At 39.7% G+C, this 27,872-nt stretch overlaps 1 protein-coding gene across 1 annotated transcript in view; it reads right to left on the bottom strand.

Moving 5' to 3' along the window:
• The window catches only part of SYTL5 (synaptotagmin like 5), a 442,905-nt gene that overhangs the window by 137,150 nt on the left and 277,883 nt on the right, over positions 1-27,872 (bottom strand). Inside the window, exons 4-6 of the mRNA XM_059678890.1 lie at positions 6,814-6,929; positions 5,339-5,444; positions 1,671-1,808 (exon numbers count right to left, since the gene is read on the bottom strand). Of these exons, the coding sequence (XP_059534873.1) occupies positions 1,671-1,808; positions 5,339-5,444; positions 6,814-6,929 (360 nt within the window). The remainder of the gene's footprint in view (positions 1-1,670; positions 1,809-5,338; positions 5,445-6,813; positions 6,930-27,872) is intronic.

Raw genomic sequence — 27,872 nt, 5'->3', positions numbered from 1 at the left:
TTTGTTTGTTTGTTTTTTGAGCAAGGAATTCCATATTTACTCTTTGCATATATAATGTCCCTCTTAAATGATAGCCTGAAGTGTAGCCAAGATGCCTCATCCATAGAGTCCCTGAGAGGTTGAGCAAAAATAACAACACTAAGTTTTTTGCTTATCATCTCCAAATAATTTTGATGTCTGAGAGTCAGGAGTTCAACCATGCAAAACAAATGTTTTTGTGGGACACAACATTGGGCTTCCCTCAAGGGAAGTCAAAAGTAACTATTTCAAGGGCAAATGCAACCAGTTCAAATTTTATTGTAAAGGAAATGATCTATATTCTTGAAAATTTCGAAAATACTGATTATAGTGATGATTTTTTGATAGTAGATAAATGATTTATTTTATCCTTCCATATGTTTTTCTGTGCAGTTTTACATAAAGTAACACTAGTTTGCAGAAATGTTTAGGGAAAAAACAGCAACACAGGTATGGAGAGTCACCATGAAAAAAAAAAATAGACTTAACAGTCAAAAGAGTGTCCTCTCTAGAGGGTTTGCTGTTCTACATTCTAAAATGAATAACAGGGAGAATGTAATTCTGATTGCAGAACCTAAGGAAGTTCTACTTCTTTTTTAAATATATTTTTATTGATTTCAGAGAGAAAGGGAGAGGGAGAAAAAGATAGAAACATCAATGATGAGAAAGAATCATTGATCGGCTACCTCCTGCATGCCCCCACTGGGGATTAAACCTTCAATCCGGGCATATGCCCCTGACTGGAACTGAACCCGGGACTCTTGAGTCTGCAGGCCAATGTTCTATCCACTGAGCCAAACAAGCTAAAACAGGGAGTTCTACTTCTTGGCTTTGCAGAATTACTGCAGCTCTAAGCAAGCAAAAGTAAGTTAACATTTGGAAGAAGCAGAGAAACATGAAGGTAGATCTTTTTCTTATCACTGCCTTCGAAAATACACTAATCGTGAAAGTAAGCCTTGACTTGTGCCCCAGCAAGATAAAGAAAATCAAGCCTGATATAAAATGATTGGCTATGCTCTTTTTAAATTATTTTCTTTATTGATTAAGGTATTACATATGTGTCTTTATCCCCCCATTGCCCCCCCAACCCCCACTCATGCCCTCACCCCCCTGTTGCCTATGTCCATTGGTAAGGCTTATATGCTCTTGGCTATTCGTTTTATTTCCCTTTACTTTGCTTGGCAAGGTGATAGCTCTCTATATAGGAGCTTCTCACTTGGCTCCACTGATAACAAGTTAGAGGGGGCGGTACTAGAAAGAAGTTGAATTTATGGGAATTCTCTAAGGCAGTTCAAATGACATTAGTAATTTTTAAAAAGCTACAATGAATGTATATGACACTTAGAGTTTTCTTTTTCAGAAGGTTTAGCAGAAAAAAGATCAAGAAATCAATTAAAAGAATTTATTTTCCATTTGAACTACAGCCCTGAGTCCCAAAACATAAAATCTCATCCCTGCAGGAAACACAGATGATTTCAATAGCTGTACTTCCAGAAGAAGTATAAGTTTTCATTTCAACTAAAATATTCTCCTGGCCTTTCATGTTATTTTAGGGGTTTTCTAAGAGGTGATACTTCACAGGCACCTAGAAGTAGTGTTTGGATAGAAATACATCTTATCCTCAGGCTATACCATTGTCCAATTTGTCTTACCTGTCTGAACTGGGGGCTGATTTCAAATGCTGAAAATTTCGGCTATCTAAGTCCATGTTGTAGCTCTGCCCACTTTCAGTTTTTGGAGTTATGATGATTTCTCCTCTGGTTGCTGATCTGAACTTGCTAAGAAGAAATCTGAAGGTATATAAGTAACTATACAGTGGGGCCTTGACTTACGAGCATCCCGACTAACGAGTTTTTCGAGATATGAGCCGTCTCTCGGCCGATTTTTTGCTTTGGGTTGCGAGCTAAAATTCGGGTTATGAGCCAGCTTCAGATACCCCACGGCTAGTTGGTGCAGTGAACATCACAGTGAATGCCGCAACATCAGCCCAGCATCACGTGTCTCACTCGTTCACTTTTGATTTGACATACGAGTAATTTGAGTTACGAACTCCGTCACGGAACGAATTAAACTCGTAAGTCAAGGCCCCACTGTATTTAAAATATAAGAAATAAAGCATTTTAAAATATAATTTCAAAAATACCACTTTTAGTGCTTTCAACAGTAAATGATTTTTTAATAAAGTGTCCTTGGGACTGAGAGGTTGTGGGGAGGTCCCATACCTCTACAGTACAGTGTCAATGGTAGTAGTAGAAGAAATTATGACATTCTCCCAAGGCCATAACACTTGCTGGTAAGTCAGGCCTCTGTCCATACTAAGAAAAATGCAACTGACTGGGAACTCACCACTCCCTGGGTTGAGCCTGTTTCCAGGAGTGTTGAGAAAAAAAGAACTTGAATTCACTTTGAGGGGAGCTCAGATGATCCTCTGGGACAAACGGAGGTGGCAGCTTATTAGACTGCAGCTCCACGACAGCCACAAATTTGACCTTGATACTTCCTGCCAATATGCCCCTGAGCATAAACTGATGCCTGGCAAATACTAGAACCCAACCAATTTTTGTAGAATGAATGACTAAGCCCATGTGGTTGGAACTATCTTTATCTCTTCTATAACATTTTTCCCTGTTGTACTAAAGTGTGAACAGTGGAGTGTCTCATATAGTATGAAACCTGATTGCATTTCACTAAATTATTTAGAACTTGAACAAAAATAGCTTTTAGAAACTAAGGTTCAAGTCATGATCCACGCTACTAATGCCCCAAACATAGGGTTTTCAAATGTGCTTTAATAAAAAAAGTTGTATTATTTTTGTGATGGCTCTGGGAGAGACCAGTTCATTTACTCAACATTCTACAGTTTTCTAAGGAGGAAATGTATTCAAAGGTAATAGGACAATCTTGATGGAATCTGCCAAGTTATCTCTGTTTCAAAAACACTGGAAGACTATCTTGTCTAAAGCTTGAATCTAACTGGAAAATTAGATTTTTTGTTGAGAATAACACTTAATATAATCTTAACCTGTGTTGCTCTGATACCCACCTGGCACATGTCCTCACCTCTGAACTTCTACTTAAGGTGTCTCCTCTACCTTAATCACTCTTCCCCTTTTTGCTATCTTGGACCCCAACTATCTTTCAAAGTCCTCATCAAGTCCCACTTACAATTTGATGTCTTTCCTAATGTCTCCTGTGTCCTCCTGACAATGATTATCTATGCCACTTATTTAACATTTACTTAATTATCTACTGACTTATGACATCTCTTGTAGTTAATACCTTGCCTTGTTTTAGAAAGGCTTTCAAGCAGCTCATATTATCACCTTATAGTTTCCTAAGTTTCTTCTATACATATTAAAATTTCAGGTATGTACCTTTTCTCCCCAACTAGGTGTTTACATTCCTTGAAGGCCGAGAACCATCAGATCACAATTCTGAGTTCCAGAGGGGCTCAGTCCAGTGCTATGACTATTTTTTTTTAACAATTCCAGGTGTATATAATTCATTGTGCTGGACAGCTACTTACTAGTATTTTCTCCAAGCTCCAAGCTCAGTATTTTGATGTAAACCTATGCAGTGGTGCCTAAATTGGGGTCTGCAAACTACAGCTCCTAGAAGCAAGCACCTGTGGGATCTGAGTTACTTATTCAATCAAGCCATTGATTGTTTTTGACAAGCCAGGCACCATGCTGTAGCACAAAAACAAAAAAGCAACAGGCCCAGTACCAAGGGAGCTTACAATTAAGTATATGTGTGTGTACGTGGTGGGGGGGGGGGAGAGCAGTGTGTGTGTGTGTCAGAATGCAATGTAAGGAGTGATGCACAGGCACAGGGAGTTATGAAGAGTGATGAATGCAACATGATAGGAAGAATCAATACATGGGATGTATGGTCACTCTAGGCTATCTTTTCCATTCATTCTGCTAATTAATGAAGACACGGTTAGTCATAAGTGTTTTAGTTAGAAGACATTTAGGTTTCATTCCTACTTGAAGTTCAAAATTAGAAAAAATAAAAATAAAAAACCAACTTTCTGTAGAACCAGAAAAAGTCTCAAACACTGGCAGTCTCTCACATTGATTTCTGATGAGAAAATGATGCAATACTACCTGGAAATTACCATAAAGTAATTTGGTGCATATTAGAACTCTCACTACCTCAGCCACAAAACTAATCAACAGCTGCCTGAGAAATGAAGACTGAAAAATGTTGTGAAGCAGTAGTTTGACTTTTGGTCCTTGTTGCCAGAATTTTATGGGCCACTTTTCCCCCTTGGTAGAACTCTTGTCCCCACTTTTCCAGGCCTCCTTGAATCTTATTTCCTGACTAGAGCCCTGTGCATGAAATTTGTGCACTGGTGGGGGATGAGGGTCCCTTCAGCTCAACCTGCACCCTGTCTAATCCCGGACCCCTCGGGGGATGTCCAACTGCCAGTTTAGGCCTGATCCCGGGGATCGGGCCTAAACTGGCAGTCGGACATTCTTCTCACAATCCTGGACTGCTGGCTCCTAATTGCTCACCTGCTTGCCTGGTCACCCCTCACTGCCTCTGCATGCTGGCCTGATCGCCCCTAACTCCCCCCCTCTGCCAGCCAGGTCACCCCAACTGCACCCTCCCTGCTGGCCTGATCGCTCCTAACTGCACCCCCCCACCCCCGCCGACCTGGTCACCCCATGCAGCCTGCCGTTCAGTCGTTTGGTCATTTCTCACTAACTCCCCTGCCGATCTGGTCATAGGCAGCCATTTTGTGAGGGTGTGACAGTCAATTTGCATATTACCTATTTATTATATAGGACATGTATCCTATTACTATTCTCAGTAACTGACACATACATTTACTTTGTAAATTGTAACTGAGGTGCCAAATGTGATTTTTCCCCTTAAGAAAGCCTGCATTTTAAACAGGGGATATAAGGTTTCCTGTCCAATTAATAAGTATTTGATTTGGATATTTCACATATCAGCACTCAGGATGGGGGGAGGAGTGTTGACATTCTACAACAAAATCAGTCATCACTTCTTAATGTACAGGACTAGCCCTGACTTGAAACCTACCTAGAAGTGATGGTAACTACTTGGTACAAGACTGGATATATCAAATGCAAGAAAAACTCTTAGATGTTCAGATCAGAGGGAACTTTTATTCACCTAAGACTGAAAGTAATTAAAACTGCATTTCCTCAGGAGAATGTAACCTTCGTTGAGGCTCTGACCTTCTCTGGGTCACTGAAGTGACATCAAGACTTCAAATACTGAGGAGTCTTTATTTCAGAGGTGTCCAGAATAAAGGTAAAAAATTCCCTTGGAAAGGCTGTCTTACCCTTTTTTCTTGGACTCATCATGGCTGGCCTTCTGCCCTGTAGAAGGTGAAGCGTTTGACTTTTCTGCATCCTGGTGGTTTTTCTCTTGGCTTTGTATTTCTTTCGCTCCTCATTAAAAATAATCAGAAGACAAATTCACATACAAAATGGCTAGAAATTAGAACAATTTTCTATTCTTCATCCACTTTCCTACATTAGCACAAGACAAAGAAGTCTATAATAACTGTCAATGATATGTCCAGCCCTTCCTGCCAGACTTTAAAACAAAGGCATTAGTCTCCAGTATCTTCTAGGAACAGGCCAGAAGATACCTTTACTATACCACACATGGGAAATATGTTCCTAAACACAAGTTTTATCCAATATTTAACAATTAAATTATAGTCTGAATGCACAGAATACCATTCTCAGGGTGGGCTGTTATTCACATTTGGTGACAATGTAATTCTTCATTGAGTGAAACTGCCCTGTGCTTTTCAGACTATGGAATACCTCTGACATCTGACTGCTAAATGCCATTAAACCCCACCCTTGCATTTCTAAATGCTCCCCTTGATTGGGGGAGGAGGCACAATGCACAATATCACGTCTTGGTTGAGAACCACCGGGTTAGAAACAGTAACATATAAAAGAAATCTGAAAAACATCTTGTTGAAAAGTCAAGGATTGCCCTAACTGGTTTGACTCAGTGGATAGAGCGTCAACCTGTGCACTCAAAAGTCCCAGGATCAATTCCAGTCAAGGGCATGTACCTTGGTTGCAAACACATCCCCAGTAGGGAGTGTGCAGGAGGCAGCTGATGGATGTTTCTCTCTCATTGATGTTTCTAACTCTCTATCCCTCTCCTTTTATCTCTGTAAAAAATCAATAAAATATATTTTTTAAAAAAATAAAAGTCAAGGATTGTTTTTACAATGTGACAATGTGAGTTATTTAATTCATGTGGTTTGTGTTACTTCCTTAAATATTTAGTAAAATATTGTAAGTGAATTCAGTAAAAGAACTGTCTATGATGAAGATAAATATCTTCTTTAAGAATCCATGTATCATATATATAGAAAATCAGTGTGTATTATTTATTTATTTATTTCCTCTTCCCTTGTATGAATTGCAAGTTTAGATTTCATGTTTTGAAATGACCTAAGACAGTGGTCGGCAAACTCATTAGTCAACAGAGCCAAATACCAACAATACAATGATTGAAATTTCTTTTGAGAGCCAAATTTTTAAACTTAAACTATATAGGTAGGTACATTGTTACTAACTTAATTAGGGTACACCTAAGGCTTAAGAAGAGCCACACTCAAGGGGCCAAAGAGCCTCATGTGGCTCACGAGCCACAGTTGGCCAACCATGGACCTAAGAGATTCAGAAAATTTAACTGTGCTCATTTGCTACATAATTGAGGGAAGTTATTTAGCCTGCAAAAATGAAGATTAAAACAATTTTGAAGCCAAATAATTGCTTAAATTACCTGGATTTCTTCTTAAGATGGACTGCCGGAGAACATCAGTGCCTAGAACATTGACTTGCTTGAAACGTTTTGCCTTTTCTTCAAAAAACCATTCACCAGTTATAATCCTCAGCTGCCTGCACAGGGCAAAAAGGAGGAACATTGAAATTCAGTTATTTAGCTAAATATATATCTCTCAAAAATCCTGAATTAAGTAAAAAACTGGCAGTTATTTATAGAGTCCATCTCAATCTCTGCAGTATTATATGGTGGTTATTATGGTCAGTATTAGTTGAATATATACTATGTACCAGGAACTGGGTGATTGATTTTTATACTTAGTATATTTTACCCACATAACAACTCTATATAAACATTATTATCCCCATTTTACAGATGAAGAAATTCAGACAGAGCAATAAAATGACATGTCCCACAACACATAGCTGGTAAATAGGAGAGTTAGGATCCCATCCCAAGCAGTCTGGCTTAGGGCTCACGTTCTTAAATACTGAATTAGTAGGTAAATAATTTTCAGTAGAAACAGTGGGGGACACATGAAGGTTTTGAATTAAAAGGACCCATGATAAGACTGTTTTAGAATGACAACTTACTTGTAATATGATGATGGGGTTAGAGTAATGAGAGAATGGGACAAAGAGACAGATTGGCCATGACAATAATCCAGAAGAGATATGACAAGACCCATGCTAGGGCAATGGCAAAACTAACAGAGAGGAGAGGAAAAATTAAAAATGTAGGTGGTAAAAGGGCTTGCCTGAATTTCACAACCAATTGAATGTTGAAGGTAAAAAATAAAGATCTTTGAATAACCAAAGACACGTTTTAAGCCCCACTTGCAATAGTAACACAAACTCTTTACCCCAATTACACAAGCCTATTACCAGAACATGGACCATCTCTATCATTGGGAAAATAGTATTCAATAACCACTGTCCCAACACTTCTATGGAAGGTTGTAATTGAAAATGAGGTTGAAAGATAGGATTCAGTCATATAATGGAAATCTTTGAATGTTATGCTAAAGTTACAATGCCATTCTGAAGGCAATGGAGGAACTCTGGCAGTTTTTTTAAAGTTTAGTTTGGATCATATAATCTCTGGAATATTATATGGAGAAGGGAAAAGCCAGAAGCAAACAGGCCAATTAGGATGTTATTGCAATAGATGGCATATAAAATTATGAAGATTTAAACCAGAGTATCATAAGGGCAAGGGATGAAAAGAAATATGTAGATACTCAAGTCACTGAGGATGAGAATCAGCAAAACTGGTGACAAATCCAATATGGTGGCTGAAGAAAAGCAGCTGAGAGTCAAATAGAGATTTCTAGCTCCAGAATATTATATCCATGTGATTCAGAAACTGATTGGACTTAGAAAACAACAATTGGATTCTAAATATAAAAATCACTCCAGAAAAATATGCTAAATTATTACCAAAGCATTTACCCTGAAATCCGATTTCTAAACACATGATAAAAGGTAAATTATAAAGTTTTTTTTTATTGAGGAAAGAATAAAAATGTTATCCTTGGAGCAAATTATTCATTGAAAAGAAAGACATCTCATGTACATCACAGATTTGTTTCCAAGTTGCTAGATCACCTAATGGGAAGCAAGGACTGTTGAATTAGCTCCAAAACTGTATAAAATATGCTTATAAAATATGTCAAATCTAAGAAGATCTAATCTAGAAAAACAAATGTTTGAATGGTTTAAATTATTTCTGTATACATCTCAAGTGCTCTATGGACTTATATATCATTATTTAAAAATCTAAAAAAAAATAAAAAAAAAATCTAGGTGGTAATTGTGCTATTCTAAATTCTAAAACTATCTCATCAAGGTTCCCATTCCTTAGTTGTTAAGCCAAATGATAATCTAGCTACTGCTATGATTAAACTTTGTTTATGGAATTAAAATTTCTAATCATCTCACCCTAAAATAGGGAGATTGTCCTAGATCAGGGGTGGGCAACCTTTTTGTGAGTGTGTGCCAAAACCAGGAAAATCTCTGACTCAAAATTCTTCTGTGTGCCAACCCTAATTATTTGAGAACATGTTATGCCTACTTGATAGCTCTTAAGGTGTACCTATGTAAAGAACCTTGAAGAAATAATAAAATTCATTCAAGCGACAAAAACACAGTATATGATGATGAAAAATACATTTATTTTTTAATGTATACATGTACACTGATAGTCCGACAGAAAACTTTATGACTCTGTTTGATAGTATCAGTGGGACTTTTGCTGCTGCATCACTGATGACAGAGATTTGACATCAGGTTTATATTTTGTGACCTTCAGGGGTATGCATGAGCTACTACTTTCATCCACCAGGCTACTCCTATTATGAGACTTAACAAAATTCATCACTGAGAACAAAGATTCACAAGCGTATGTGGATGAAAACATGGAGAGTAACGCTGTTGCAAAGTTTTTTAAGCAGAAAAAAATTTCTGGAATGGCATTCCAAGTCCTCAGTAGTTCGTTTTCGACACTTCTCTCTGGTACTCCTGTCTCTAATCGCTTTTTTTCAATGTCTCTAAGGTCAATAAATTTCTGCTTCCAAAGTGAGCTACTCTGAAATTCAATTAACTGCATTTGAAAGTCAGCCATGTCTATCCATGAAAACATTTGTAAATTTAGTTCCTCCAGTTTCATGCTGTCTGGAAACCTCATGAATTTTTCTGTCTCTTCCAGTTCTCTGAATTTCACAAATCTTGAGAAGAATTGCTCAATAGTTGACTCGATGATGTTTAAAAACAGCTTTTGAAGGCTTTGACAGTCTGTTCTGTCATCTTTTGGAAGGTCTTTGATGTGCCTCTTGAGGTTTGGGAGATATCTAAATCTCTCACCATCCACATCCCTCTTAAAGACTTCCAGTTTCTTTTCAAGAACTTTTATGTACCAAACATAACATCAAGTGTCTTGCCAGTTCCTTGTAATTTAACATTTCAGTCATTCAAATATTCACAAAAATCTGCAAAGAACATCAGTTTAGAAACCCACATTGCGTCAGACAATTCTTGGTAAGAAACATGTTGGTTATTCAAGAAGAGTGTTATCTTGTTTAAGCATTCAATGAATCGTTTCAGAACCAAACCTTGGCTAAGCCATCAAACATTGTTTTACATTTTCAGCCCTTTATACACAGATTCTACCTCATTCAGTAAAACTTGAAATTGTCTCTTATTTAAAGCCTGAGCATAAATGTAATTAACAACTTTGGTAACTGTTTGCATCACTTCCTGCAGTTCAATCAGGCCAGCTTTTGCACATAAAGCCTCCTCATGTATGATGCAATGAAAACCTATCAGTGTATGACCAACTTCTTTCGCAAACAGATTTACAAAACCTGCCTTCACACCAGTCATGCAAGAAGCACCATCAGTGGTGAAGGACACTACTTTTGAAAGGTCAATTTGTTGAGAAGAGTATTCGTTCATAACTGCTTTACATATTTCAGCCCAGGTAGTATGCTCAGGTAGAGTTAGAAGGGCAACCATCTCTTCACATATTTCATCACCTTTACAAAGTTGAGAAAAAATGGCCAGCCTAGATGACGATGTAATGTCTGTACTTTCATCAATACAAATAGAAAAAAATTGACATGAAGACAAATCTTTTCTTAATTGTTCAGCAGCATTACTTGCCAACTTAAGTATCCTATCCTTAACTGTTTTCCTGCTCACGGACAAATCTTTAATGCGCTGAATAATCTTTTCTTTTTCTGATAAATCATCAAAAAGGAAAGGTGCACATTCTAGCCAAGCTTCTTTAATATGATCTCCATCACTGAGTGGTTTTCCATGCTGGGCAATGACTTTGGAAACTTCAAAACTAGCAGTAACTAAGTTGAAACTGGACCTGCCTGAGATGAAGTTTATAAAATTATCAGCCTGTTTTTTTGTTTTGCTGAGTTCACACGAAATTAATTCTCTTTGTTCCTCTTCTGTTTTATTGCTTATGTTATTATGAACACTTTCAAAAATGCCTTTTTACAGAAGATGTTCTGCAAACAACAGTTTCAGAACAGAAAACACATAAGGCTTTGTTGTCTTTCTTAATCACACCAAACTTTTCTGTCCAGTATTTTTGAAATTCTCTAACATCCTCTTCAGCTGAACGACATCGTTTCTTAGCTGGTGGTCCTGACATTCTGCACAATCTAGAAGGACAGAAAAAAATACATGAGATGATGGTATATGTGAAAAAGGTGAAAGAAGAAAAGTAAAATGTCAGTAAGTGATTAATTAGCTTGATCAAACTACTGTACTGCTATTACTTTTTTTAATTAGAGTAAATAGAAAGAAAAATAGTTTGCTATCCCTACAAAATGGTAATACTGGCACGATGCAGGGAACAGTAAAGATAAAGCATGTAAAATATCACAAAATGTAGAACCTTTATTTATAAATCATAATACATTGTATGCATATCAGTTATTATTATTTTTATTTATAAAGTTTGGTTTATGGATAACAACAAAAATGTGAGAAACTAAAAATATTTCCTAAGGAAAATAACAGAATAAAGAAGAAAACTTAGACAAATACAGCATAATGTAATAGAAGTATGGTAATTATGTAACTTACTTTTCAGCGCAGACGGATATGGTGTGATGATGACGTCACCGGGTTACTGCTGTAGCGCGCATTGAGAGAAACATAGAAATTTATTCCCCTTTCGTTAGGACTGGTGGACAAAGCGAGAGAGAAGTTTCATTTTTATAGAGTGAAATTTTGAATAAGTAGGTAAGGCGGTTGTCTTGTCAATGAAAACCCGCTGCGTCTGAGGCTGAAACCAAAACACAGGTCAGATCTAGGAAGGCAGGGAGAGTTAAGACAGAGGCATAGAAATTGCTCTTCCCCTCTCTCGTCAATCCATGTCTATGGTCTTTAAGATAACTTGTTATGTAAAATTATTAATTTATCTAAGATGCACCTACACTGAATTTATCTGAAAAACAAAAAAGTCTATATTAAGAAAAAATTGTAAATGGAAGATTGTAAGAGAGGGTTTCACGTGCCAGCAAAAATTACTGGCATGCCATGTTTGGCAAGCATGCCAGGGGTTGCCCACCCCTGTCCTAGATTGTTGGGAGCCATTAGAAATATTGGCTTAGACAAAGCCATCTTAAAAACTATAAGTTTCTGGTTCCTCCAGAAACTCCTAATTACCAGAAACCACCTGTGTCTTGCAAATTGGCCAGCAGTTAAAGATAAACTACCCTCACACAGCCGCTAAATCACACATCTCCACTGATAAACACACAGCCATCCCGGAGCCTGCTAAAGCACACATCTCCACTGATAAGCACAGCCATCAGGATCCTAATAAATCTCTAGTAATAGGTTACTGCCCATAGACCCCTTTACCCACCCCCCTTCCCTAAAACAGTATATATTCTGCCGCGGTGAGAATAAAGTTGGAGGCTTGATCAGGACTGACTTGTCTTGCCTCCATTCTTTCGTGTCCCTTGTTTGTTTCATTCTCCTAGGGTGTCTCTTCGTTCCCACGTTGTTGTCCCGCGGGCCGGGGCACTAGATTATCTTTATGGACCTGAAGTAATCACTAAGCCTTTAAAAACAGGAAGAAGAAGAATTCAGATGCTGAGATGTTGTAAAAGAAGAGAGATTTCAAATGTGAATAAGATTTGATGTGCTAAGAGGACTCTGAAATATAGAGGTCCACATGAAGGACCACAGAGGGAGGCCTCTAGGAGCTAAGGCTGGTGCTTAGCTAATAGCCAACAAGAAAATGGCAGCCTCAGTCCTACAACCACAAAGAATCATATTTTTCTCACTGCAACAAACTTGAAAGTGGAATTTTCCCAGAGCCTCCTGATAGGAGTTTAGCCAGCCCATATCCTGATTTCAGTCTTGTGAATCTTGAGGTGAGAATTAAACCAAACCAACTCAGACTTCTGAAATATAGAATTGTGAGATAATATGTTTCTGTTGCTTTAAGCTGCTAAAATGTGCTAGTTTGAGTGGTGGTAATTGAAAACTAATCTATGTATCTATGTATCTATGTATCTATGTATGTATGTATGTATGTATGTATGTATGTATCTATCTATCTATCTATCTATCTATCTATCTATCTATCTATCTATCTATCTATATCTCTACTAGAGGCCTGGTGCACAAAAATCTGTGCATTTGGGTGGGTCCCTCAGCCAAGCCTGTGCCTTCTCACAGTCTGGGGCCCCTCAGGGTCCCCTTCCTCTGGCTGCTGGCACCAGTTTTTCTCCAGCGCCCGGAACCCAGGCCTTTGCTCTTCACCTGGGAGGGGCCGGCAGCGGGCTTCCATCTGAACTGGCCTCTGGGGCCCCAGGGGCGGAGCCCACGTGGGGCGCGGTCCCCTGGGGCGCTGCCATTGTGGCAGGCTCAGCGCTTAGGGCTTAGCTCTGTGCAGGCCCTGCAGTCCCGGGAGAGGGGACCGGTGCTGCAGGGTAACAGCGTTTAGCTCTGCTCAGGCTGTGCCTGTGCGGGCACAGTGCTTAGCTCTGCGCCACTGTCCCAGGAGGTGGTGCCTGCGTGGCAGGCTTAGTGCTTAGGCCTGGAGAGCGGGGCCAGTGCTGCAGGCTCCACGCTTAGCTCTGCACCCACTGCTTGAGCCCCAGCGGTGGTGCCGGGGTGACAGGGGAGGAGCTTAGCTCTTTGCGGGCTTCGCTCTTCACTTGCCACACTGGACTTTGCTTGCAACACCTGCCCAGGACCAGCAGGCTTCGCTCTGTTGCTTGGTGCCTACATATGCAAATTAGCTTCCATATTTGTTGGTGGTTAATTTACATATCTCCCTGATTAGCCAATGGGAAGCATAGCGAAGGTACTGTTAATTACCCTTTTTGTCTTTTATTAGATAGGATATATAGAAAGAGCCAGGGTCTGTAATGTCGAAAATGACCAGAGTCTCGACCGAACACCAGAAGTCAATTGTGCAGTCAGTGCTGGGTTGCCATGGTGACCCAGAACTTATTGCCATGCTGCAGGAGCTCTGGCGACCAAGCACTGACTGTTGAGGGGGCTGTGGATCAGGCCCAGAGAGAGGCCCAAAGAGAGAAGCAGGGTCTGATCTGCAGCCTCTGTGGCAGCTGTTGATCAGCCCTTGCCTCTCATTCTCTCCGTGCCTCACCAGCAGCTGGGGGAGCTGCTGATAAGACCCACCTCTCTGATCAGGCCCACAGATAGGCCCAGAGACACTGGCTGGCATAGAAACTAACCAATCAGAACCTAACCTGCGTGAACTGTGAGGAGCCAATGGATGCCTAGGAGGCGCAGCTTCTGACGCTGACTGGCATAGAAATTGACCAATAAGAACCTAATCTGGGTGAACTATGAAGGCAGAATCTAAGGTGGGGGCTTAGGAGGGGTTTTAAGGGCAACAGCTGTTTGGTGTAAGGCAGGGGTCCTCAAAAGTTTTAAACAGGGGGCCAGTTCACTGTCCCTCAGACGGTTGGAGGGCTGGACTATAGTTTAAAAAAAACTATGAATAAATTCCTATGCACACTGCACATATCTTATTTTGAAGTAAAAAAACAAAACGGGAACAAATACAATATTTGTATTTGCATGTGGCCTGTGGGCCATAGTTGAGGACCCCTGGTGTAAGGTGTAAGAAAGCTGTTCAGCCCTAACCGGTTTGGCTCAGTGGATAGAGCATTGGCCTGCAGACTGAAAGGTCCCAGGTTTGATTCCGGTCAAGGGCTTGTACCTTGGTTGCGGGCACATCCCCAGTAGGAGGTGTGCAGGAGGCAGCTGATCAATGTTTCCCTCTCATCAATGTTTCTAACTCTCTATCCCTCTCCCTTCCTCTCTGTAAAAAAATCAATAAAATATACTTTTTTAAAAAAAGAAAGCAGTTCAATTATTTAATAACCATTTTGGCAATATAGTGCATATGGCTGGCTACCAGTCCAGATATAGGGATTATGTGTTTTTGTCTGCCATGAGCATCTCCTCCTGCCGAAAAAGGCTTCCCCCCCATTTAAGCAATCCTATCCTATATAATCTATCTATACTAATAAATGGGTAATATACTAATTAGACTGGGTCGACCGACCATCTTCCACATATCTGACTACCTTCCTGTCAAAGCCATGGTGTTGGGGACTAAGAGAGAGGCAGTTAGGGGCAATCAGGCTGGCAGGGGAGGGCAATTGGGGGCGAGATCAGACCCGCAGGGGAGGACAGTTAGGGGTTATCAGGCAGGCCTGCAGAATGGTTAGGGACGATCGGACAGGCAGACAGGTGAGCAGTTAGGAGCCAGCGGTCCCAGATTACGAGGGATATCTGACTGCTGTCTTAGGATATCCCCCAAGGGGTCCCCGATTGGAGAGGGTGCAGGCTGGGCTGAGGAAACCCCCCATGCACGAATTTTGTGCACCAGATCACTAGTACATTAATAAAACAGAAATATATGTATATATTTAAATTTTTACCTGATGATATTTTTCCATTGATTTTTAAAGAGAGTGGAAGAGAGAGGGAAAGACAGAGAGAAATATCAATATGAGAGAAACACATCAATTGGTTGCCTCTAGCACCCGCCTGGACCAGGGCCTGGACTTGGGAGGATCCTGCAACCAAGGTATGTGCCTTTGATTGGAATTAAACCTGGAACTCTTCAGTCCACAGGCTGATGTTCTATCAACTGCACTAAACCAGCTAGGGCCAGAAATGTATATCCTATCTAATAAAGAGGGAATATGCAAATTGATCCTCATGCCATCACAAAGATGACAGCACCTACAGCGTAGGCGGGATTTCCATAACACAAGATGGCAGCGCCCACAGAAGAGGCTGCATTTCTGTAACAAAAGATGGCTGCACCTACAGTCGAGGCCAAGTTTGTGTAATGAGCCTTAATGAGCAATCAGCAGGGACCTGGGGCTGCATGGAGCCGGGCCTGGCTGGTTGACCTCAGGCTATACACCCCGCCAGACAGAGCTTGACAGGGGACCTCAGGCCATGCTCCCCACCCCAGTGCTGGGCCAGGGGACCTCAGGCTGTTCCCTTTGCCCCAGGCTGGGGGACCTCAGGACATGCCCCCAGCCCCGGAGCTGGGCCTGGGGACCTGAGGGTGCGCCAGGGGACCTGAGGCTGCACCCCCTGCCATGTGGGCCTTGACAGGGTTGGGGCCAGCTGGGTCTGAATTTTGCCTAGTGGGGGTGGGGCTGGCAAGGTCTGGGTCTCGTGTAATTTCAAGACACGCAAGGGTGGGCAGGGACTTGAATCTGGGTCCCCTAGTGCTCCCCAGACTCTGACAGGAGGAAGATTTTCATACACATTTTACTCATTGTCTTTCGTCTCTGACACTTCTATTATAAAAAGCAAATAGCAATATTAAAATATTTCCTCTAATTAATTCCCTTTTAATGATGTGCACAAATTTCATGCACCAGGCCACTAATATATATATATATTTAATATTCAGTTCAAGAAATGACTTGCACAGTTTGTGAGAAAATAACTACAGAAAATTCAGAAAAACAATAGGGCAGAGGTTGGCAAACTGTGGCCTGTGGACCAGATTCACCCAACTACATATTTTTTGTTTGTTTGTTAGTTTGTTTTGTCATTTTTTAAATATGTTCCTATTGTGGTGGGGTGTGGGGCCGGCTGCCGGCAGCCGGGGAAGATTGGCCCTGATCACAGGCCAGGCCTAGGGACCCTACCTGTGCACAATTTTGGGGTCCAGGCCTCTAGTAAGTGTATATGTTCTTTGGTTTATCTCTTCTGATCCACCCAACCCCACATGAGGTAGTTGGTTTGTTTAATGCCTCCCTGCTTGGGGTCCTATTTTTTGATCAATTCATTTTGTTCATTATATTGCACAAATATGTGAGATCATGTGATATTTTTCTTTCTCAGATTAGCTTATTTTACTTAACATAATATTTTACAGTTCCCTCCATGCTGTCCCAAGGGGTACAGTGCATAGTATCCCATACTGCAAATGTCCCACAGCTTTTTTATCCATTTATCTACAGATGAGCACTTGGGCTGTTTCCAAATCTTACGTATTGTAAGTAATGTTGATATGAACAGAGAGGTGCATATATTCTCTCTTTTTTTTCAGGGGGGGGGGGGTTTCTTAGGATATATTGCCAAAAGTGTGATCCCTGTGTCATAAGGAAGTTCCATTTTTAATTTTTTGAGGTAACTCCATACTGTTTTCTATAGTAGCTGCAACAATCTGCATTCCACCAGCAGTGAACTAGTGTTTCCTTTTCTCCACAACCTTGCCAGCACTTGTTTGTTGATTTGTGGATGATAGCCATTCTGACAGGTGTGAGGTGATATTTCATTGTGGTTTTAATTTGCATTTCCTGAGAATTAGTGACTTTGAGCATTTTTTCATATATCTCTTGGCCAGTTGTATGTCCTCTTTGGAGAAATATCTATTGGGGTCTTCTGCCCATTTTTTAATTGCATTGTTTGTCTTCCTTTTGTTGATTTGTATGAGTACATTATATATTTTTATATTAACCCTTTATGAGATGTATCATTATCAAATATGTTCTACCATTCAGTGCGTTCCCTTTTTGTTTTCTTAATGATTTCTTTTACTGTGCAGAAGCTTTTTATTTTGATGTAGTCCTATTTATTTATTTTCTCCATAGTGTCCTTTGTCCTAGGAGATGTATCCATAAACATATTGCTAAATGAGATGTCTGAGATTTTACTGCCTATATTCTCCACTAAGATTTTTATGGTTTCATGCCTTATATTTAAGTCTTTTATTCATTTTGAGTTCATTCTTGTGTATAGTGTAAGTTGGTGATGTAGTTTCATCTTTTTGCATGTATCTGCCCAGTTTTCCCAGCACCATTGGCAAAGAGACTATCTTTACTTCGTTGAATGTTCTTGCCTCCTTTGTCAAATATTAATTGTCTATAATGGTTTGGGTCAATTTCTGAGGTCTCTGCTCTGGTAAATTGGTCTAAATGCTGGTTCTTGTACCAATACCAGGTTGTTTTGGTTATAATGGCTTTGTAGTATAGTTTGCTATCTGGTATTGTAATCCCTTCTACTTCGTTCTCCATTCTCAAGATTGCTGAAGTTATTCAGGGTCTTTTAGGGTTCCATATAAATTTTAGGAATATTTTTTCTAGCCCTGTGAAGTATGCCATTTGCATTTTAATAAAGATTGCAAGAATCTGTAGATTTCTTTGAGTAGTATAGATACTTTAATGATATTAATTCTTAAAATCCATGAACATTGTGTACACTTCCATTTATTTGTATCTTCCTCCATTTCTTTTTTCAATGTCCTATAGTTTTCCAAGTATAAGTCCTTTACCTCCTTAGTTAAGTTTATTCCTAGGTATCTCATTTTTAATATTGAAATAGTAAATGTGATTGCTTTTTTAGTTTCTCTCTCTGAGAGTTCATTATTGGTATATAAAAATGCCATGGATTTACGAATGTTGATTTCATATCCTGCTACCTTGCTTAATTCATTTAATAAGACTAGTAGTTTCCTGGTAGAGTCTTTCTATATACAATATCATGTCATCTGAGAATAATAACAGTTTTACTTCCTGTGGGGAGCAGTTACGGTGTTTTGGCCAGGTTCAAGCTTCGGACTAATGAAAGGACAGGGTCCTCTCATTGCCATGTGCAAGTCCCAGCTGGAGGGCAGGGCCCTCCCAGAATAATTATAGCCAACGGCTGTGGTTGTAAACTTGAACCTATGGTCCAAACACGTAGTCCCACGTGCTTTGTGATAGAGTTTGGGTGCATGTAGTTGAGTGAGGTTGCAACTCACGAGAATGCTGTAAACAACGTGATCACGCCCCTACTTTGCCTCGTGGCATCTGCTATAAAATAAAGACACGGCTTGTGGGTGCTGTCATTGTCTCCTCATCAGGGAGGCAGTGTCCCACTGAGACCCAGCTATTATTCTCTTGTCTGTCTTTCCTTAATCCTTTCACCCCCCGTCCACCCCCCCCCACCCGACTCGGGATCACCCTTGGTCTTGCTAGCATGGCACAACTTCCTACTTTCCAATTTGGATACTTTTTATCTCTTCTTGTCTGATTAGTGTGGCTAGGACTTCTAGTACTATGTTGAATAAGAGTGGTGAAAGTAGACATCCTTTTCTTGTTCCTGTTCTTAAGTGAAACACTTTTAGTTTTTGTCCATTGAGTATTATGTTGTCTGTATGTTTGTCATATATGGCCTTTATTATGTTCAGATATGATCCCTATAGTCCCACTTTACTGAGAGTTTTTATCAAAAAAGGGGTGCTGGATTTTGTCTAATGCTTTTTCTGCATGTATTGATATGATCATGTGGCTTTTATCTTTCATTTTCTTTATGTGATGTATCACATTTATAGATTTGTGAATATTGTACCAGCTTTGCATCCCTGGAATGAATCCCATCTGATCATGATGTATGTTCTTTTTAGTATGTTGCTGGATCTAGTTTGCTAATATTTTGTTAAGGATTTTAGCATATGTGTTCATCAGGGATATTGGCTTGTAATTTTCTTTCTTTGTAGTGTCTTTATCTCATTTTGGAATTTGGATAATAATAACTTCATAAAAAGAGCTCATAAGTGTTCCTTCCTCTTGAATTTTTGGAATAATTTGAGGAGGATACATGTTCATTTTTCTTTGAATGTTTGGTAAAATTCACCTGTAAATCGATCCGGGTTTGCTGTAAGTTTTGAAATTAGTTTCAATTGTTACTGGCCTACTCAGGCTTTATGATTCTTCCTGATTGCGTTCTGGAAGATTGTGTGTTTCTAGGAATTTGTGCATTTCATCAAGTTTGTCCACTTTGTTTGCATATAGCTGTTCATAGTATTTGCTTACAATCCTTTGTATTTCTAAGGTGTCCATTGTTATGTCACCTCTTTAATTTGTGATTTTATTTATTTAGATCCTCTCTCTTTGTTTCTTGATGAGTCTGATTAAGGGTTCATCAATCTTGTTTATCTTTTCAAAAAAAAAAACACAACTCTTGGATTCATTGATCTTTTTTACTGCTTTTATTTGTCCCTATGTAATTTAATTTCATTCTGATATTTATTATTTCCTTCCTTCTTGTTGCTGTGGGCTTTTCTTGCTTTTCTCTTCCTAATTCATTTATTTATAGGGTTAGATAGTTGATTCTTCCATTTTTTGTTTCTTGAGGTATGCCTCTAGTGCTATGAACATCCCTCTCAGGACTGCTTTCCTAGTGTCCCATAGTTTTAGGGTGGTTGTATGTTCATTTTCATTTGTTTCCCAGAAGTTTTTATTTTCTTATTTAATTTCATTGGTAACCCATTTATTTTTTAAAGACATACTATTTAGCTTCAATGTAATTGAGTGCTATTGAGTTTTTTTTATTGTAGCTTATTTCTATCTTCATGTCCCTGTGATCCGAGAAGATGCTTGGTATTATATAAATCTTCTTAAATTTATATACTTGTTTTGTGCCCTAACATGTGCTCTATCTTTCAGAATTACCCATGTGTGCTTGAGAAGAAAGCATATTCGGTTGCTTTGGGGTGCAATGTTCTGTAAATATCAGTTAGATCCATCTGATCTAGTGTGTCATTTATGGCCTCTGTTTCTCTTTGATTTTTTGTCTGGAAGATCTATCCAGTGATATCAGTGAAGTGTTAAAGTCCCCCACTATGACTGTACTGTTGTCAGTATCTCCTTTAAAGTCCACTAAGAGTTCTTTAATGAACTTGGGTGCTCCTATATTGGGTGCATATGTGTTTATAAAGTCTATATTTTCTTTTTGAAACATTCCCTTTAGTATTATGAAGTGGCCTTCTTTGTCTCTTTTTATGGCCTTTGTTTTGAAGTCTATTTTATCTGATTTGAGTATTGCTACTCCACCTTTTTTTTCCTTTCCATTTGCATAGAATATATTTTTCCATCCCTCCACTCTCAGTCTGTGTACATCTTTTGTTCTGTGGAGTGTCTCTTGTAGACAACATATATTTGGGTCATATTTTCTTATCCATACAGCCACCCAGTTTCTTTTGACTAGAACATTTAATACACTTATATTTAAGGTGATTATTGATAAGTATTTATTTACCACCATCCAAAGGCAGCAGCCTCATGAGTGGCCCACCCGCACCCTAGAAACATAAGCTGCATGAGCTGCCAGCTCCTGTTTGAAGACCAGCAGCCATGCACAGCCCATTCCCGTCTGAAGAGCAGCAGCTGCATGACTGTCCTGCCCCCATCCAAGGAGCAGCAGCCTCACATGCAGCCCATCTCTGTCTGAGGACCAGCAGCCATGTGAGCTGCCCATCCATGTCCAAGGAACAGCCCCAAGAGCAACATGCCACCAGCTGAGGAGCAGCAACCTCGCACCCAGCCCACCCCCTTCTGAGGAGCTGATGCTGCCTGAAGAGCAGCCCCCACATGCCTCGACACCTAGATCTTTTGGTGAGAGCAAAACTTGAGAGAGAAAGAAAAGCCAAAAGGACAGAATAGGAGGAATCACCATTAAAGGAGCTAAGTGAAATGGAGGCATACAATATGTCAGAAAAAGAATTCAGAATAAGGGTCAAACAGTTCATAAACCAGATGAATGAAAAAATCATCAACTTATGTAAGAATCAAGAACAAATAAAGAGTGATATGGTTGCAATAAAAAACATCATGGAAAGTTTCAACAGTAGACTAGGAGAAGCAGAAGGCTGAATTAGTGAGTTAGAACACAGGGAAGCAAAAACAAACCCAAACTGAACTGAAATTGGAGAAAAAAATTAAAAGACGGGAGGAGAGCCTAAAGGAGCTTTGGGACAACATGAAATGAAGCAACATACAAATAATCACGGTGCCGGGATGACATGAAGAGGAACAAGTGTTAGAAAACCTATTTAAAGAAATAATGTCAGAAAACTTCCCTGATGTGGGGAAGAAAAAAAATCACATAAGCACTGAGAGTCTCAAACAAGAGGAACCCAAAAAGACCCACACCAAGACACATCATAATTACAATGGCAAACATTCAGGACAAAGAAAGAATCTTAAAGGCTGCAAAAGAGAGGCAGAAAGTTACATACAAGGGATCTCCCATTAGATTATCAAATTATTTCTCAACAGAAGCACATCAGGGCAGAGAATAATGGAAGGAAATTTACAAAGTGATGCAAAGCAAGGGACTGATTCCAAGAATAATCTATCCAGCAAGGCTATCATTCAAAATTGAAGTGGAAATAAAGAGCTTCATAGACAAAAAAAAGTTTAAAGAATTTTATCACTATCAAGCTAGCAAAGCAAGAAATACTAAAGCGACTGGTATAAAAAGAAGAAATAAAAAGGGAAGAAACACAGGCACAAAAAATAAAAATGGCTATAAACAAGTACCTATCAATAATAACTTTAAACATAAACAGACTAAATGCTCCAATGAAGAGACATTGAGTGGCAGAATGGATAAAAAATAATGACCAATATATATGCTATCTACAAGAGACCCACCTCAGAACAAGGAACCCACACACTGAAAGTGAAGGGATGGAAAAATATCGTCCAGGAAAATGGAAGTGAAAAATAACCTGGGGTAGCTATACTTATATCGGACAAAATAGACCTCAAAGTGAAGGCCATAACAAGAGATAAGGAAGGCCACTTCATAAAACTAAGGGGATCCATGCAACAAAAGGATATAATCCTGGTAAACATACATGCACCCAATGCAGAAGAACCCAAATAAATTTTAAAAAACACACACAAAACTCCTGGAAGATATCAAGGAAGAGATCGACAACAATATAATCATAGTATGGGACTTTAATACCCCACTGATATCACTGGATAAATACACTAGACAAAAAATCAGCAAATAAACAGCAATACTAAATGACTCACTAGATCAGGTGGACTTAGTTGTCATCTTCAGAACATTTTACCCCAAAAAAAGTAATATACATTTTTCTCAAGTGCACATGGGACATTTTCAATCATAGAACACATATTGGGTCACAGGCAAAGTCTCTCCATATTCAAGAAGATTTTAATCATACCACATCTTCTCAGACCACAAACGCATATTAAAAATAAACTACAATAAAAACAATAAAAAATTCAAACACTTAGAAGCTGAATAGCATGCTATTAAAAATGATTGGGTTACCAAAGACATCAAAGAAGAAATAAAAAAACATTCTGGAAATGAATGACAATGAAAACAAAACAATCTAAAATCTATTGGGCACAGTGAGAAGGAAGTTTATAGCTCTACAGGCCTACCTCAAAAACAAAACAAAACAAGAAAAAATGATAATAAATCATCTAACTCTAAAATTTAAAGAAATAGAAAGAGAGCAACAAGATAATCCCAGAGTGGCAGAACAAAGGAGATCATAAAGATCAGAGCAGAAATATATGAGATAGAGACAAAAAAACAAACAAACAAACAAAAAAACAAACAAAAACCCCCACAAAAGATCAATTAAACCAAGAGCTGGTTCTTTGAAAGGATATACAAGATTGATGAAACTCTAGCCAGGCTCACCAAGAAGCAAAGAGAGAGGACCTAAATAAACAAAATCAGTAATGAAAGAGGCAAAATAACAACAGACCTCACAGTAATAAAAAGGATTGTTAAAAAATACTATGAACAACTTTTTCCAACAAACTAGACAACCTAGAGTAAATGGACATATTCCTAGAAAAATACAAACTCCCAAATCTCAATCAGGAAGAATCTAAAAATCTCAATAGGAAGATAACTATTAAGGAAATTGTTGCAGTCATCACAAAGCTTCCAGCAAACAAAAGCCCAGGGCCAGGAGGCTTAACAGGGGAGTTTTACCAAACATACAGAGCAGAACTAAAATCTATCCTCTTCAGACTATTCCAAATAATTCAAGAGGAAAAACCACTTCCAAGCTTATTCTATGAAGCCAGCATTACCCTAATCCCCAAACCAGGTAAAAACAACACAATAAAAGAGAATTACAGGCCAATATCCCTCATGAACATTTATGCCAAAATACTCTACAAAATTCTAGCAAATTGGATCCAGTATTACATCAGAAAGATCATACACCATGACCAAATAGAATTAATCCCGGGGATGCAAGGATGGTACAATATCTGAAAATCAATAAATGCGATACAGCACATAAACAAATTTAGAGGTAAAAGTCACATAGTCATATCAATTGTTGAAGATACAACATTTGACAAAATTCAACACCTTTTCTTGATTAAAACCCTCAGCAAAATGGCAATAGAGGGATCATACCTCAACATAATAAACGCCTTATATGACAAACCTACAGCCAACATCATACACAATGGGCAAAAACTATAACAACATACACAATGGGCAAAAACTAAAACCATTTCACCTAAGAATAGGAATGAGACAGGGATGCCCACTTTCAACATGCCTGTTTGACATAGTACTGGAAGTGCTAGCTATAGCAATTAGACAAGAAGAAATAAAAGGTATCCAAATTGAAAAAAAGATGTAAAACTGTCATTATACCCAAATGACATGACACTCTACATAGAAACTCCTAAAGAATCCATAAAAAAATTATTCGACTTAATAAATGAATTCAACAATGTAGCAGGATACAAAATTGATGCCAAGAAATCTATAGCATTTTTATACACCAATAGTGAACTTACGGAGAGATTAAAAAAAATCCCATTTACCATCGCACTACAAAAATTAAGATACCTAGGAATAAATTTAACTAAGGATGTAAAAGACCTATACTAAGAAAACTACAGGACACTGAAAATAGAGATAGAGGAAGACATAAACAGATGAAACAACATACCATGTTCATGGATTGGTCGAAACAATATCATTAAAATGTCCATACTACCAAAAGCAATCTATGCATTCAATGCACTCCCCAATAAAATGCCCACAACATATTACACAGACCTAGAATGAACTCTCCAAAAATTCATCTAAAATAAACAAAGACTGCGAATAGCTGCAGTGATCCTGAGAAAGAAAAACAAAGTAGGAGGGATCTCAATACCAGATATCAAGCTGTATTACAAAGCCACTGTTCTCAAAACTGCCTAGTACTGGCAAAAGAACAGACATATAGACCAATGGAATAGAATAGAGAACTCAGAAATCAACTCAAGCCACTATGCTCAATTAATATTTGACAAAGGAAGCAAGAGCATACACTGGAATCAAGACAGTCTTCAATAAAAGATGTTGGGAAAATTGGACAGTTACATGCAAAAAAATGAAACTAGACCACCAACTTACACCATACACAAAAATAAACTCAAAATGGATAAAAGACTTAAATGTTAGATGGAAAAATCATAAAAATATTAGAGGAATCCACAGGCAGCAAAATCTCAGACATATGTTAAAGCAATATCTTCACTGATACAGCTCCTTGGGCAATGGAAACTAAAGAGAAAATAAATAAATAGGTTTACATCAAAATAAAAATTGAAAAAAAAAGAGAGACTCACAAGATCATAGAGCAGTATGTAATGTCATTACATGTCATGAATATAATATCAGTTCATGAATAGCATGTCAAAAGTGTTTAATCTTTTGGTTCCATGTCATGTAGCTTTTATATTTGAGGCTTTTCTGAATTCAACTGGGGTGCTAATTCGGAAAAATAGTCATTATGACTGTGTTGATGGCAACTACCTCAGCTAACATAATCATGTGGAATTTTATAGGTCTCCTTAAGACAGCAAAATAAACAAAATAGTTGTTTCAGGGTCCCTTTCATTCTGTCTCAATAGAGTTAGCTTTAAAACTGGACCTACAGGAGGAAAAAAGATGGCAGCTGGCAGGACAGAGGTGAAGAATAGGAAGTGAGTGAGTGAGGGGATGAAAGGAGAGTGAGTGGATGTGTTTGTTATGTGTATGAGTGAGGGACAGTTAAATCCGGCAGGAGCAGCAGAAGCTGGCAGACCAGGCCCTCTGGGGCAGGGAGAGACTACCACCCCTGTGGACACTCCCCGGTCTGCTGGACTTGGGCACGGAGACCACACCATCTTAAAGGGGAGAGCAGCCTCTTCTAGGAACTCATCAGCACCACCACCCAGACAGGCATGGGATACTGCCCGCCTGCGACCCTGAAGCCACTCCAGCCAAAATCCTGCAGCCTCACCCACAGAATCACAGACTCTGGGATCTCCACCGCCAAAGGAGCACCATGCCAGCCCTTAGCAGTATGTGCAGCCTCCCCCTCCCCAGCGGCAGACCTCCATGTTAGCCAGCAGACCTTCACATTAGCTTGCTGCATTCGCGTGTCTGCAGCATCTCTAGCACGCAGGTCTCAAAGGCACACCACTCCATAGACTTTTCTTAGCAGTCACTGTGAGCCTCAGCTGGGTGTGATTTTTTTTACAGACACAGGCGCACTGCCCCCCAGTAGAAATTCTGAATTCCTTCTGCCTGAATAACTGCCCACACATACCCAGCTGCGCAATTTCAGCATCAGGGCCCCTCAGCACCAGGGCCCCTCAGAGGGCCTCAGAGCTCAGTGCCAGTGAACTGCACTGCCACAGTTGCTCACTGCCACTGAGCTCATCTATCCACAGGGCACTTTGGGAATCCACAGTGAGCCTCTGCTGGGTATGATCTTGGACTAATAGGGACGCACTCCCCTGGGCAGTAGAAATTCTGAATTCATCCATAGTGGATACCGGCCCAAAGACACCTGGATTAAGCATGCCAGGGCCGTTCAGAGTGCTTCAGTGCACCTGCACTAGCAAACTAATGCAGGTGCTTCTGTGTACCACCACTGGGAATGCGCGCCTATCCACCACAGGTGCATCAGCAAAAGCTGAGTTTCCCCACCCCACAATGGCAGACCTCTGGACACTACAGTTGCGTGCTTTTCCAGTGTGCAGGTCTCCCAAGACCACCACTCCACAGGCAGCCCTGGGGCCCTGCTGCGAGCCCTGCTGGTCACACACTTAAACAAACAGTGGCACACTGCTGGGCTGTAGAAACACTGAATTCCCTCTTCTAGGATACCTGCCCACAAACACAGCAATCCAGTGGCTTCAGTGCCAGGGCCCTTCAGAGTGTGCCAGTACACCCTACTGGCAAATACACCACAGGTGCTGGGTTAGCTGCCCCTGGGATAGCGTTTATCCAACCACAGAAGCAGCAGCAAAAGCTGAGTCTGCCCACCCCACAACTACAGAACTGTGGACACCACAGTCGCCCTTTGCCAGAACGCAGGCTTCCTGAACCCCACCACCCCAATAGATAGTTCCTGGGTGCCACTGTGGGTCCCTTCAGACCACGTGTGATTTCAAACAAGAACATAAGACAGTAAAAATGGGAATACCCCTTCCACGGTGGCTGACTTCTAGTCACCTCAGTTGTGCCTTTCCAGCTCACAGGCCTACATCAAGAGAACCCAAATAGCTCAAGTAAGGAGCTACACTAGACTACCAAATCCAGGAGATCTGAGAGGTCACACCAGTAGCACCATACCCTAAAGAAACTGGGTAGCAAAGCAATCGGGGCTACAATTAAAACATTACAACAAAACATGGGAAGACAAAAAAGCAATCCACAAAGGAAAGAAAAAGAGAAATCACCAGAAAGGGTGTTAAATGAAAAAGAGGCTACTAACTTATCAGAGAAAGAATTCAGAGTAATGGTTATAAGGATGCTCAAACAGCTGGATGACAAATACACACAACTCAATGAGAATTATAATGAGCTGAATGAGAATGTCACCAACATGAAAAGGAACCAAGAGGAAATGAAGAACGACATAGCTGCAATTAAAGAACACAATGGAAGACTTAAACAGCAAACTAGAAGAGGCTGAGGACCACATCAGCGAATTAGAAGACAAGGTAGGAAAAAACATACAAACATAGGAGCAACTGGAAAAAAAAACTTAAAAAGCAAGAGGAGAACCTAAGGGAGCTTTGGGACAATGCAAAACAAAACAACATTCGCTTAATAGGGGTACCAGAAGGAGAGGAGGAGAAGCAAGGAATAGAAAACCTATTTGAAGAAATAATGACAGAAAACTTCCCTGATACTGGCAAGAAAAAACTACACAAGTCCAAGAAGCACATAGAGTGCCAAACAATATGA

This window comes from Myotis daubentonii, chromosome X (genome assembly GCF_963259705.1).
Source record: "Myotis daubentonii chromosome X, mMyoDau2.1, whole genome shotgun sequence".
NCBI classification, from domain to species: domain Eukaryota; kingdom Metazoa; phylum Chordata; class Mammalia; order Chiroptera; family Vespertilionidae; genus Myotis; species Myotis daubentonii.
The sequence above is the reverse complement of the archived record's forward strand: the minus strand, read 5'-3'. Positions and strand labels throughout refer to the sequence as shown.